The sequence below is a fragment of the Myotis daubentonii genome, chromosome 14, assembly GCF_963259705.1.
Source record: "Myotis daubentonii chromosome 14, mMyoDau2.1, whole genome shotgun sequence".
NCBI lineage: Eukaryota > Metazoa > Chordata > Mammalia > Chiroptera > Vespertilionidae > Myotis > Myotis daubentonii.
The window spans coordinates 3,704,752-3,718,760 of NC_081853.1; the positions used below are offsets into that span (position 1 = coordinate 3,704,752).

The window sequence follows — 14,009 nt, forward strand, 5'->3', positions numbered from 1 at the left end:
TTTAAAGGTAAAGTTGTATATTCTAGGGTAGGATTAATTTTGCAAGCTAAAGAATACTATTTTTAAAACTGTATTTCCTAATCAAAGTTTTATTTATCTTAAGGTTTTGATCATTTTCACCTTACACTTTCTAATTTGATGAATACTGAAGCCACAAAAAAGTAAAATCATGAACTTGTACACAAGTGTTTATAATAGCTTTACATATAATAGCCATAATGGGAAACCATTCCAATTTCCACCAAGTGACTGGATAAACAAATTGTGGTACTGTTAACCTGGAGATGAACGGCCTTGCAAGGAGGCAACAAGCATTTAGTTTCCATCAGAGAATTCAGGAAATGCTGGTTCCAGGAGAAGCCCAATAATGTTCCAATTAGGAGACAAAGGCAAGAAATATTAATGAGAAAGGGAAGGGGGGCAATTACATCATCAGAAGGAAGGCATTTCTATTGGTGAAGAAAAGATAACATAGTAAAGCTAATTTTATATAATGTTTTTTTAAAAAAATATTTTATTGTTTTCAGAGAGGAAGGGAGAGGGAGAGATAGAAGTATCAATGATGAGAGAGAATCATGGATTGGCTACCTCCTGCATGCCTCACACTGGTGATCAAGCCTGCAACCCGGACAAGTGTCCTGACTGGGAATCTAACTGTGACCTCCTGGTTCAGAGGTAGACACTCAACCACTGAGTCATGCGTAATTTTACACAATGTTTTTAGCTTTCAGTCTAGTATTCAGTAGTCTGGTAGTCATAATATTTGCTTTCTTGTTATTTTTCAAACAGTTCTTTGCGGGACAATGTTGCTTTACGCCCCGTTCACAAGATATATGCCCTGTTTAACATCCCAAAGGCATGACGCATAAGACCTGCAAGGCAACTCCTCTCGCATGGCAGCTCAGGCTCCATTTAAAGTAGCTCCATTTATTGTTCTTTTACAGAATGCACATATAACAGAAAGCAAAGATATGTAAATTATTGACATTACAATATGGATAAATTACATTACTATGCTAAAGAAAAGAATTTAGCAAAAAGAATACATCCTATATAATAAAAGGCTAATAGGCAAATCGACCGAATGACTGAATGACCAGTTGCTATGACACACACTGACCACAAGGGGGCAGATGCTCAATGCAGGAGCTGCCCCCTGGTGGTAGGTGTGCTCCCACAGGGGGAGCACTGCTCAGCCAGAAGCCGGGCTCATAGCTGGCGAGCCCAGGTGTGGTGAGGGGGCCTCTCCCACCTCTGAGGCAGTGTTAAGGAGGAGCGAGCAGGGCTCATGGCTGGTGAGAGCAGTGGAGGTGGCAGGAGCCTCTCCCACCTCTACTGCAGGCGGGTGGTAAGAAGCAGGGGTCCCAGGCTGCAAGAGCCCCGGACTGCGAGAGGGATTTCTGACTGCCAGACATCCCCTGAGGGGTCCCGGACTGCGAGAGAGCACAGGCCAGGCTGAGGGGACCAGCCCCCCTGGCCCTCCCCCCCAGTCCAGTGCATGAATCCCATGCACTGGGCCTCTAGTACTATATAATTCCTTTTATATTTAATTCTAAAAAAATGCAAACTAACCTATATGGAATGACAACGGGATGAGTGTTTTTCTGGAGATGAGGGTGGAAGAAGATTTAGTTTACAAAAAAATAAGGAAACTTTTGTGGTTATGGAGGTGTTTGTTATCTTGATTATAGTGACAGTATTATGCATCAAAGCTGATCAAATTTAATGCTTTAAATATGTGTCATTCGTTATGTCTTAACTATACCTCAGTAAATGTGAAAACAGATCACTCAAACAAACATAATTGTCTTTACTAAGAGTTTGTTATAGGCTCAGGGTCTTGTCCAAGCCCTTTACATTAGTTAACATTTAACCCACCCCCTTCCCCAACAACTCCAAAGTAAATACCATTATTTTTATCTCTGGTTTATAGTTGAAGAAACTAGAACTAATAAGTTGCCTACTTCGCCCTCCCTCAACTCCCCAATTTCTCCCACTTTCCACAGCTCGAACTGGCCACCCTACATGACTTAGACAACCCTCGTGGCTTAAGCTGATAAATCCTAGTAATTGGACAACAATTCAAAATCTTGGGAGAGAGAATGTTGGGTTGGCCAGCGTAGATCACTATTTCCGATACAACCTGTCACGGACAAGAAACAGACCCCCGCGGACCTGAAGCAGCCCTGGGGTTGAGTGAGGTGATTCTGAATAGGACTCGCAAAGTGGTGACTGCATTGAACTCCTGTTATGGGTCTTAGGAGAGTTGAGGGAATGAAAATATAGAGAAAGACAAGTGTCACATGATCTCACTCATATGTGGAATCTAATGAACAAAATAACCTGATGAACAAAATAAACCCAGAAACATAGAAACAGAACAGACTGGGGAATCTCAGAGGGAAGGCAGGGGTGGGGAATACAGAGATTAACCAGGGAATTTATATGCAGATATGCATGGCCCATGGACACAGATAGCAATTCAGTGAAGGCCTGAGGGGCAGGGGACAGGAGTGGGATAGAGGGGGCCAATGGGGGGGGGGGGGCGGCAAGGGAAATAACTATAATGCTTTCAACAATAAAGATAATTTTTTTAAAAAAAACAAAAGAAATTTCTTTAGGCTGAAAAAGAATGAAATCAAATGATAATCCAAGTCTACCAGAAGGAATTAAAGAGAACTAAAAATGGTACGATGGGAGTAAACATTTTAAAAAATTATCATTTTTTTCTTCTCCTAATTACTTTAAAAGACAACTGTTATTTAAACACACACAACACACACACTGCCTAACAGATTATAACATTTGCAGATGTACAACTTTTAAAAATAATAGTACAAAGAAGAGAGTGTATAAGTGGAATGATACAGTTATAAAATTATTACATTTTACATGAAGTGTGACAATATTTACACTTAGTTAACAGTGCATACCGTAATCCTGAGGAACCCAAAATCTTCATAATAAACCTCCTAGCAAGTGTCATTCACGTGTTTGTTCTTATGTCTTTATCAATGCCAGCCAAGGTCTCTCAGCGGAAGCAGCTTGATAAGGTATAAAAATAATTTGAAGGTAAACAGCTTTTTCTTAATGATCTGACATGAAACAAGTATAAAACTTAATTCATTTTATGTCCCTGAGTATTAGTTCTTAAAGCTACACTTTTGATGAGTTCTAACATCTAATGAACCCGTAATTGGTAGGCCATGTGGGGTTAGTTGTAACCTTCCCCTGGCAAAGCTTGTGTGATTTGTTGTATTTACTTTGCCTCTGATACTTTGGGCCAATGTTTATTTATTCCATATGCATTTTTGTATCAAGGCCACAATATCCCCAAAAGAATATCCTAAGTGCAAAATATTTAATGGCTTATATTGGTCATAGAATAATGAACTACACTAAGTAACATAGAGGTTCAGTGCTGCAGCATAAACATGCTGTGAAAGGAGCAGTACACCCTCCCTTCCATGTCCACTGGCCCCTCCACCAAGCCCTCCACAGCTCCACGCTACAAACTACAGTCCTCAATCGCTCCATCTGAGTCGGCGACTTCTCTACACATTGATTAATATCATGTTGTTACATCATACATCTAATTTCATTGTTTTATAATCAACGGCAAGTGACTGTGGTGATTTGGGAGGGGGTGAAGACTAATGATAGCACATAATTATTTGTTTCTTACAGAAGTCTCTAGCTTCAATCATTCAATTTTATTTTAACAGAAATATAAAATAAGTGATGATCCTGCAGGTTTTTCTCTTGGCAAACGTTGCCTTCCCCTAAAGCTTTTGTCTCTGGATCAGATTTTGAGTAGGAACTAGATATATGGATGCATGAGTCAAAATAAAAGGCATAAGGTTATAAAATAAGAGCATATTCAAACTATCTTTATTTAGACAAGACAACAAAAACAGAGTTTATCAAGAAATCTGAGCCTGGAGGCTGCGCCTCCGGGTCTGCATGAGTTAGCCTGTGACTTTTGAGTTTCATTTTGGACCGTCTATTGCTTCTCAGCCTGCTCTCCCTGGGGTTCATCAGACTTGGTTTCTCCTTCCTTCTTATCCTCAGCTGTGGGCTGGCTCATTCATTCCAAGCCCCAGTCCAGCTCGAGACTAAAATCCCAGTGTAAAGCAGACTCTCACCCAGATGGAGAATTCTGCGGCCCAAGAGCGTCTCTAAGCAAATCAGTAATTGGTTTAAAGGCTGGCATCTGTATGGCATGCACTTAATGCAACGCCCAGTACAGGCACTGGGGGTGTACAGTTTATCTTGGTGCCTAGTCTTATCTTTATTGATGAAGTAGATGAAAAAATTGAATATAATGCTTAACATCTACAGCTCTCATAAAGAATGATTACACATACAAAGACAGGAATAGAATTCAAAATTAATTATCTAAATTCAAAAAAATGGTGCCCTTTAAAATGAAAAAAAATTCCATACAGAAAATTTAAGTAACCTCACACACTTTGTTAAAAAAAAAAAAAAAATGGGAGAGAGAGAGATATCAGGCCCTGACAGGTTTGGCTCAGTGGATAGAGCATCGGCCTGCGGACCGGGGTGTCCCAGGTTCGATTCCGGTCAGGGGCATGTAAGTTGGTTGCAGGCACATCCCCAGTGGGGGGTGTGCAGGAGGCAGCTGATCGATTTTTCTCTCTCATCGATGTTTCTAGCTCTCTGTCCCTCTCCCTTCCTCTCTGTAAAAACTCAATAAAAATATATTTTTTAAAAAAGAAGTAACCAGTAGCTTGACTTATATTATAAAAAAAAGAGAGAGAGAGAGAGAGAGAGAGAGATAGCAGGCCCAAAATGGAGGCACTTGTGTTAAGCTCACATTACCAAGACTTAAAATCGAGGTTAATTACAGCTTCAGTCTCCCCCAGGAGTGAAATTTAAAGAGCTCACCGGAAATTGCCTGGTCAGCACTGGTGAGGTCGCTGCCCGGGGACCCCTGCCGCCCCAGTGGAGGCCCCGGCCTGGAGCCGCTCCTCTGCGCCATCAGGCGTGCCCACCGCGTTGGGAAAGGAGGCACCGCTGGTGTTTGATATTCATTCGGTTTTGTGTATCTCGCCATCATTCATCTTTATGTGGTCGTGCCACGCACTGAGCTGGGCGCATGGAACGGGGGCAGGGCGGAGTCCTCAGGGGTAGTCTTGTCGGTGAGATGGGCGGGCTCACGGAGAGCAAAGGGCAGGGGTTCAGGCCGGGAGCCCCGCTTGGGACATAGAAGAGCCGGATCACTTCCGCATGAGAGAGGCCCGGAGGGCTTCCCGGAGGGGGTGGAGGTGGGCTTTGAGGAAGCAGTTCTGGAATGTCAATAATAGAAGCAGGCAAGTTCAGGGACCTGCAGCGCTACAGTGAGGTTGGAGTGAAAGGATAGGGACCGCGGAGGAAGCTTCGCTTTTAGCCACAGTTTGAGAATCTTGTTATAAAATCTAACTCTTCAAGGTCTTCCTTAGCTGTCGAAGGAATCTGGAAGCTGCCTTATCGATCATGGGATAAGCTGAAAGTCATCTTACTGTGCAAATTGGCTGATCAAGGTAGTTTTCAAAGCCAATGAAACTGGAGCAAAGCACAAGAAATGAAGTTGGGAAACAGGGTGAAAGGGGTGCCAGGTGATGCGAAAACAGAGCCCTTGGTGGAGACCCTGGGAGGGACCCTGTGGCCAACACCAGCAACGACTCTCCGTGGCGAACAACAGGCCGGCCAGGAGTGGGCTCTGTCAGCACGCATGCCTAAGGGCTGCGCCTCCTGCACCAACCTCTGTTGGAAACAGTATGAGCTCTGACTGAGAATCTAATGACAAAACCGCTTTGAAATGTTATTTCACAGCCTTTTGGGACATCTGCAGACTCTCCACAGAACCGGACCTGTTTTCTTGTTTCCTAGACAATGTTAGGACAACTTGTTTCTCAATGTTTCTGCTGCAGGATGAACTTCTAAAGAATAAAGCCTCAGAGGTGTTCTTTCCTTTGCTTTTAACCCAAGTGGTCTCTGCCTATTCTTCCTCACCCTCTAATGTTACCCAAGGATGAGCGGCGGGTGTGAAGGAAGGGGTGAAGACACTGTCAGGGTGGGAAGGCTACTGTTTCTCCCACTTTCGCAGAGTGTCGTTTTAGATCGGTGCTGGCCTGGAGGAGGCTTTCACTGTTTGAACCACAGGCTTTATATGACCTTAAAAAAGCTCTCAGCCACAAGTTGGATGCTTTGGCAGCGTTACAAACGTAGCACCACCGGCAGGGAGTGCTTCACTTCCCGGCTCATTTCTGGCCGGGAGAGGGAGGAATGCTGGGCATCGGGAGGCAAGGAGAAGGCTGCCCGGCGCCTCGCACACTGCCTGGCCCCTGGGCCTCCTCCTGGATCCCAGGTAAGCACCGCGGTGCCGGAGCAAGGTCAGCCCAGCTCCCTAGAGAGGCCGGGAAGCGGGGTGCAGTGGGGTCCAGGGAGATCGCCTCACCTTCCAGAGCTCCAGGCCTGTCTCAGCCCATAGGGTTCTCATTCAACCCAATAAATGGCTGAAAATGTGCTCTTATGTTTTCTTATTATGCATATCTCTGTATATCACTTTGCAACATGCTTTTCTATAGACTATTAAAAACATGAGAACAGCAACAGAATGTTTGTTTTTTACAAATCTGTGGCTAGTTGTTAATCTGTTATTCTCTCATATTCATAAATTATAAAATCTTATAGCACTCTGCTGCTGGGAAATGAAATATTATATACAGTTTAGTTTTCAATATTAATGTTTTAAAATACTACAAATGGATAAAAGACAACATTAGGCAGTGAACTGCAAAACTATAGGGAAAACGCTTTCCTACAATACGGCATTACTCTCTAAATATAAAGATCAATGTCACAAATTTGGGTTCTTGAACATTTTTTATATCACAAATTGTGTTTCCTCTTAGATGTCAGAAACTGAGCTGGAAAACATAAAAGTAAGAGCAGCTGAGCATTTTGAAAAGGACAAAAATAACATTTCTTGGTTGAAGGAAGGTAAGTCCTCTTGCTGTTGATTTTCTCCGAATGTGAAAATTGTGATTTTGTTTATAAGCAAGAGCTAATGTGGGAGATGGAATGCCGGGCAAATCAAATAATATTCGTGCTTCTGATTTTTTTAAAGTTTTCTCCTCTCGGGCTGGGTGGCACGTGAAGGTGTTCGGCATTGAGCAGCGTGTTTCCCTCTGTCGCAGTAAGCACATGGTTATGCTGGGAGAGAACGTACATTTTCACTCGGACAGATTATCTGTGAGGTTCTGGTTGTGCTGTAGGACTTTCTCCTTTAGCCAAGGAGACTAAATCATTTGAGGACAAGAATTTTCTAAATAATAATCACAGCAAGGAAGGCGTGCTGTAGGAAGTGATGTCTACAAATAGAATCGCCATTCACTGCAATTAAAGGGGCCACCTCCCCCGGGAGAGCGGCTGGCCACAGGCACCGTGTGCGTAAGGCGCTGCTGGAAATACACACACAAATCGATATGTTCTCCTAGGACGAGAGCAACGTTGTGCGCTTTTGAAAATATGTATCAGCTCATGATTATTTACTAGAAGGTTTCATTTTATAATCTTTTCATTTTATGAACATCTTAATGTTTCTTAAAGTAAAGTGACTTGGCATTTTATTGAAATAGGTGTATCTTTTACATTATTTCATAAATTTATTCAATCGTACAGAAACAGCTCCTCATTAGTTGCCATTCCTCAAAATTGCATTCTAAGGTCATGGGAGACTTTAACTTATACATCAAGGAAGTTCTACAGCACCAGATCAATACTAGCAATAACATCGACCCATTGCCAACGTGTGCTGATAGTATGCTGAGTCAGCACAACAACCTGTGCAACGGTAATTATTCCTAATTTTCAGAGGAGAAAACAGAATTACAAAGGGCTGAAGTAACGGGCTAAGAGGACAAGATTAGGAAGCGTGACAGAGCTGAATTCGATCCCAGAGTGTGCGACTCCAGGGCATCTGAATTAACCACGACCTTTACAACATTTCAAAGGAAAGATGTTAAATTACTTGCAGGGCGTGACCTGCCCCATGCCCCACGAATCACAGTTCGTAGCCGGAGCTCCTCTCCGCGAGAGCTCTGCTTCAGCATCAAAGTTGGTGCAGACATGAAGTATTCTCAGAACCACTTCCTTCAAAAAGCCACAGGCAAGACAATTCTCCAACTTCTCTTTATTAAGAAATGTTTAAGTAGAACATTTAAAAAACTGTGAAATTAAAAATTGAACTTGGATCAAAGATTTCCCTTTGCATTTCCTGTGAACTCCAAATCCATGAAGACAAAGGTGTTCTTCACTGCTACTGATAGTGATGTTTACATTATTTACTTTTGCTATAATTACGCCATTCTACAGTCTCATATAGAAACAATGATGAAATTGATAGACCAGTCCATTGTTTACTGAAGTATTTTCTTTTTGAAGAAAGTGTGTCCATTAGGTACAGTTTTGGCGTTATGTTCTTGTAATCCATAAAAGCCAATTTCCCAGGTGACCTGCTTTATCCCTTTGGACACTTCATTTAAGCTATGTTCAAATTATGTTTAACATATTTCATAAAAAGAAATTGAAACAGATTCTAGATGTCTTTTAAAGTAAATGGACTTGATATTTTATTGAAATAGGTGTATCTTTTACATTATTTCATAAATTTATTCAATCGTAAAGAAACAGCTCCTAAGTAGTTGCCATTCCTCAAAATTGTATTCTAAGGTCATGGGAGACTTTAACATATACGTCAAGGAAGTTCTACAACACCAGATCAATACTAGCAATAACATCGACCCATTGCCAACGTGTGCTGATAGCATGCTGAGTCAGCACAACAACCTGTGCAACGGCAACATCTTAATAGGGGACATCTTAATAGGGGATCATCAGAATGAGCTAGTATTCAAACATCAATCTCTTTTTTTAATATTAAGAAAAAGTATACGTGTTGGCTTATTTATTTATTTTTAAAGGCAAACTGGCACGTTGGAAAGAGTCGAGCATTTGCAGCTGGGCAGGTGTGGTTTTTAAATCCCAGCTCAGCTGCTTGCTAGCTGGGCTGTGACTCTGGCGTGTTGCTGAGCCTCCCGGAGCTCAGAGTCCTCAGCGACGCATGGTGACACCTGCTTTGAGTAACTGTGGAGATGAGGTTTCATTATTTCTGGGTGCCCCCCCCCTTTTGAAGCATGATTCAAAATAATATAGTTATATTTTTTGAGATCCTCATTCACATTTGGAACAATTATTAATAGTAAGAGTCCTCTATATTTTTATAGTATTTTATATAAATTTCATCATTTAGTCCCTGCAACAACTTGATATGCAGTAACATTGTTCCCATTTTATAGTTTCAGAAAGACTTTGGATCGTCCTCAAATTTGCAGAGCTGTTAAATGGCAAACTGAATCTGGAACCCAGGTCTTCCAGCTCCAAATTATACTCTTTGCCTTAAACCACTTTACCACATTGATTTTTCCAATGATTATTAATCAGCTACCCCCGCCCCCTTAAAAGTAAAATAGATGGTTTAAATTTGTTCAAAATTTTTTCATGAATGACAAAAGTAGTTGCTGCTCATATCACAATGCCTCTTTCCTCCCTCTGCAACTCTAGCCGAACACTCCCCTTGGGTGAAATGTAGAGAATCATAGCAATGCCTCACTGACGAGAGTTGAAGTAAAAGCACCCACTGGATGAATCCAGTGCGGACCTCAGGGTGTGCATCCGACCAGTGAGTCATCACCATCATTGCCAACCTGGATGCTAATGTCCTTTCTAATTTCCATCTTCAAACATTCACTCCATTTGTCCAATGAGACTCAGCATTATGAACCATGTGTTCCTGGAGATGAGGCACGAGATGGGCAGGAAAAAAATAGAAAGAAACACAGTCCTACACTCGAGAAGTTTCCTATCTCATTGGCTTGCTTTTGCCTGAAAGGCAAGGCGCTGATTGCCTTCCACTCTGCGTCCACTGGACCATGGGGGCGATGGGCTCAGCAAGGGCGCCAGAGAGCTGGTTACAGCCACACCCAGAGCTATTATCAACAATTAAGGTGAATAGTGTTTGGAAACCACTGCAGACCTGAAATGCACTCCTGTCAACGTAATTGAATCCTGTTTTATAGCCTATCCAGGCATCAGGCAGTCCTCTATCACTATTAGTCATGCTGTCTTTAAATTCTAGATGATCAGACTGTAGCTCTATCACATTCCTATGTCCCAACTTAAGGAACTCAAGAGCCCAGGAATAAATGCTTAAGAGGCAAGACAGGTAATTCTGAGGTAAGATATCCAAGGATCATACTCAGAGAAAACCTGTTTTAAGACAATCAGAGCGACAAATATGATTCTGAAACATGTAGCCAGCACGGTGAGCTATCTTGTGCAATTGTGGACCAAGGTGGTCTAACGGCCAGTCTTGAAGGCGGTCCCCATCTATTTGCACAGGTGGCGTGAGGAATGCTGGGAGCAGAGTCATCAGAGGGCAGATGCCTGCTTTGTGCTATGGTCAGGGCACACTGGCTAGCTCTTCCTATAGTTAACACAGAATGAGAGGGACAACGGACAGGGACAGCAAGGGCGGGGCCCAGGGCTGAAGCATGCTGAGGGCACATGAATTCATAACTAGTCTGCAGAGTGGCAGGGGCAGGCAGAGGAAAGGCTAGGCAGCAAGCCTGGTGATGGCTATGACAGAAACAAATTCAGTAACCCCAAGTGAGAAAATATGTCCTGGGTAAAAGTCATAACAAGGAGAGGAGAAAAATAGGCCCAAATGTGCAAAACTTTATGAAGGGAAAATTGATATAACAGAGAAATTAGGGGGAAATCACAGGTGGAATAAGATGGCATGTAATGCCCCATTAAGCCAGGGAGCATTCTGGGTAAGCATTTCAGTGCCTACCACCTCCACCATTTGATACGGAAGAGAAACATCAGGGAGGATGAAGCCTTTAAATTGTTGCCATTTGTAGTTTAAAATCACAGCGTCACCAGTGCTTAACTGCACACAATTCCTTACAGTGTCTCCTGATTTTTCAGGGGAAATGGAAATCTGAAATTCCGTGCGAAACCTCCTAATTTCTAAAGGTTAAGTAAATAATAACAGCAATAATAAAGCACATTGCAGAACAAATTAAGCCAAGTTCTGTGACGCTTTCAGCCCATCGGCTACCAATTTGTAAGAATTTGTATCCCTAAACAAAACCTATTACAATTTCCCCAAAACCAGTTTTCCATAAAAACTGCTCATATGTGCACACACACATGTACATGCACACAAATACACACATATTTATATGTATGTGCAAAGTCAATTGTTTACAAAATCTGACGTTATGACTGCTGAAATGAAGCCCTTTTCCTGTAATTACCTGGACTTGTTTCAATGAGGCATTCTCTTCTGGCTGTAGTAAGCAGAGGGAAGAACAAAATAACCCAGGTTGCCAGTGTGCCCTCAATGTTTATCATCGTCTCATCAGGTGCTGACTTCCCAGTAACTGCGGAAGCCGGTGGGCCTTAGTGGGAGAATCCATATTTCTGGAAGAGGTGTGATTTTGAAAAGAGGAGATGAGGGCAGTGAACAAGTTGCCCTCTGACCTTTCAAGAAACGCCAGGAAGAAAAACACTTGGATGTTGAAAACTGTGTCGTCATTTTGAACTAAGTACCAGTAGTCATATGGTGACTAGAGTCTTTGGTGATTTCATGATCATTATTTAAATACATTTTTGAGGAAACTCGCTGAATTTATTTAGTATTAACATAGAGAAGTTGGGTCACCAATGACTTGGCATCTTGAATACATTGGTTATCATTTAATCAGAATTAATACATATTAGGAATTGATGTAACAAGATACTGGAAAACAGCCTAGAGGTCCCCAAAGCCATGTCCTAAATATAAATAATCTCTTCTTAATAAAATGCAAAACTTCAAACCTATATTACAAGAATATCATCTCATTCCTGATCATTGTTTGCCAATGAGATGGAGAAAGTGAGAATCCTACTTTCTATTGATATTCATAAATTCACTGAACTTTCATAATTCTAAATGAACAAAAATCTCCTTCCCTTGCTCAAACATAATTTTAGATTGTAAGCATTAAAACAATTCTAAAATATATATTTTATTCAATTTAGCAACTATTTGATGAGGCTCCTCTTGAGCTCACAGACAACATGTTAGGCAAAGAAACAAAGATGTCAAACAATGAAAATGCCATTTCTGCCTTTAAGGAACTCATTTACTTAAGTGCTTTATAATAATGGCTAAGTATTAATCCAGGATAATTCTTTCACTCAGATACTTCTCATTTTTTAAAGGGCTCCTTTTTCTGACTAGCTTAAATATGAAGCCACATTCATGCCTATTTTAAATTGTTGATTTACACAAACAGCATATCTTGAGATTCCTGTTCTTATGTATACACAGGAAACAGGATAATTAGCTCTTATTTCATTAGTCTTCATTAACTTGTGAAAATGTGTTACCTAATAACCAAAATACAGGTGAGGAAAAAGTAACAGCCAAAGAGAATGTTGGTTTCTGTTTAAACATAATTAAAAGGATAAATTAGATGGGAAAATATGCCTTTGCAAATCATATCAATAAGTAAGACGAGAACAAGATACTTTTATAGGAGTAGTTTTCTGGATGCTTTGAAACAGGCTGATGTGATAGAGCATGGGGAACGCTCCTTTAGAATCAGTGATTAAGGAGGCTCAGAGAGAGATCTGAGTTGAGAGTTAAATCACAAGAAGAGGCCAGCTCAGTTGTGCAAAAATCTGCAAAGAACATTCCAACAGGGGGAAGAGCTTGTGCACACACAGAGCGGCTTGGAATTCAGAATGGCTGAGTGGGAAAGGAGGCAGGAAGGGTAGGGGAAGGAAGAGAAGGAGGGAGGGAGGGGAGGAAAGAGGGAGGGAGGGACAGAAAAGAAAATGATGGAGAAAGGGAGGGAGGAAAAGGAAGGTGCTTAAGTTGGCAATAATGTTGGACTACCTTGCAGGTCTCAGTCAGGAATTTGGATATTTTTTCCTAATTGGAGCCACTGGAGATTCTAAGAAAGAGAATTTGAGCAATCACTTATATTGTATGAGCTAAAGAGCACACAGAGTCCTAGCTGGTTTGGCTCCATGGATAGAGCATTGGCCTGCAGACTGAAGGGTCCTAGGTTCAATTCCAGTCAAGGGCTCATGCCTGGGTTGTGGGCTCAATCCCCAGTAAAGGGTGTGCAAGAGGCAGCCAATCAAAGATGTGCTCTCATCACTGATGTTTCTATCTCTCTCTCCCTCTAACTTCCTCTCTGAAATCAATAAAAAATATTTTTAAAAGAGTACACAGAAATAAAATAGAAGATATTGCATTTGAGTACGTAAAAGATGATAACCGAAGTAGGATAAAATTGTGAAAGTGAAACAGAGGAAATAGGATTGGGGATCTATTTCAGAGGTAAAGTCTACTGAACTGGCTGGTGCAGTGGTTTAAGGCAATGAAAGAAATGAGTGCAGGCTGACTACTGGCTTGAGGCACTGCATGATGGTGATGCTGAATGGAGGGGATGGGAAAAACTGGCTGGAGATGAGAGAACCAGACCTGGGTGAATCAGATTAAGTGTGAAATGCCTCTGAGGCTTCCCAAATGAAGATTATCAACTAAGCAAAAGGATATGTGAAATCAGTTGTTGACAAGGAAAATCTGCTCAAGATTTTGCTTAAACATGAAGATTGAGAACGCATTTTCTGATAGAGAGAGTAAAGGCAATGAAATAAAATTTCACTTAGAAGGAATGGGACAGACAAAAACATGTCATGTTTCAAAAAGTGAATGAAAACAATAGTGGCTGGAGCATCTTGACCCAAAGGAAGGCTGGCATTCGAAGAGTGCGGGGAGCTTGCCCAGGAATAGAGCCAAGAACCATTCATAGACTTAGGTCAGCATTTTGGATTCCAATAAACACTTCACCCTGGAAATGCCTACTAAAGATATATTT

The 14,009-nt window shown here is 41.6% G+C and overlaps 1 protein-coding gene across 1 annotated transcript in view; it reads left to right on the plus strand.

The window, feature by feature from the left end:
- Positions 1–6,151: 6,151 nt before the first annotated feature.
- MDFIC2 (MyoD family inhibitor domain containing 2) overlaps positions 6,152–14,009 on the plus strand; it is a 118,498-nt gene continuing 110,640 nt past the window's right edge. Inside the window, exons 1-2 of the mRNA XM_059662889.1 lie at positions 6,152–6,370; positions 6,918–7,005. Coding sequence (XP_059518872.1) covers positions 6,173–6,370; positions 6,918–7,005 — 286 coding nt within the window. The 5' untranslated portion in view covers positions 6,152–6,172. The remainder of the gene's footprint in view (positions 6,371–6,917; positions 7,006–14,009) is intronic.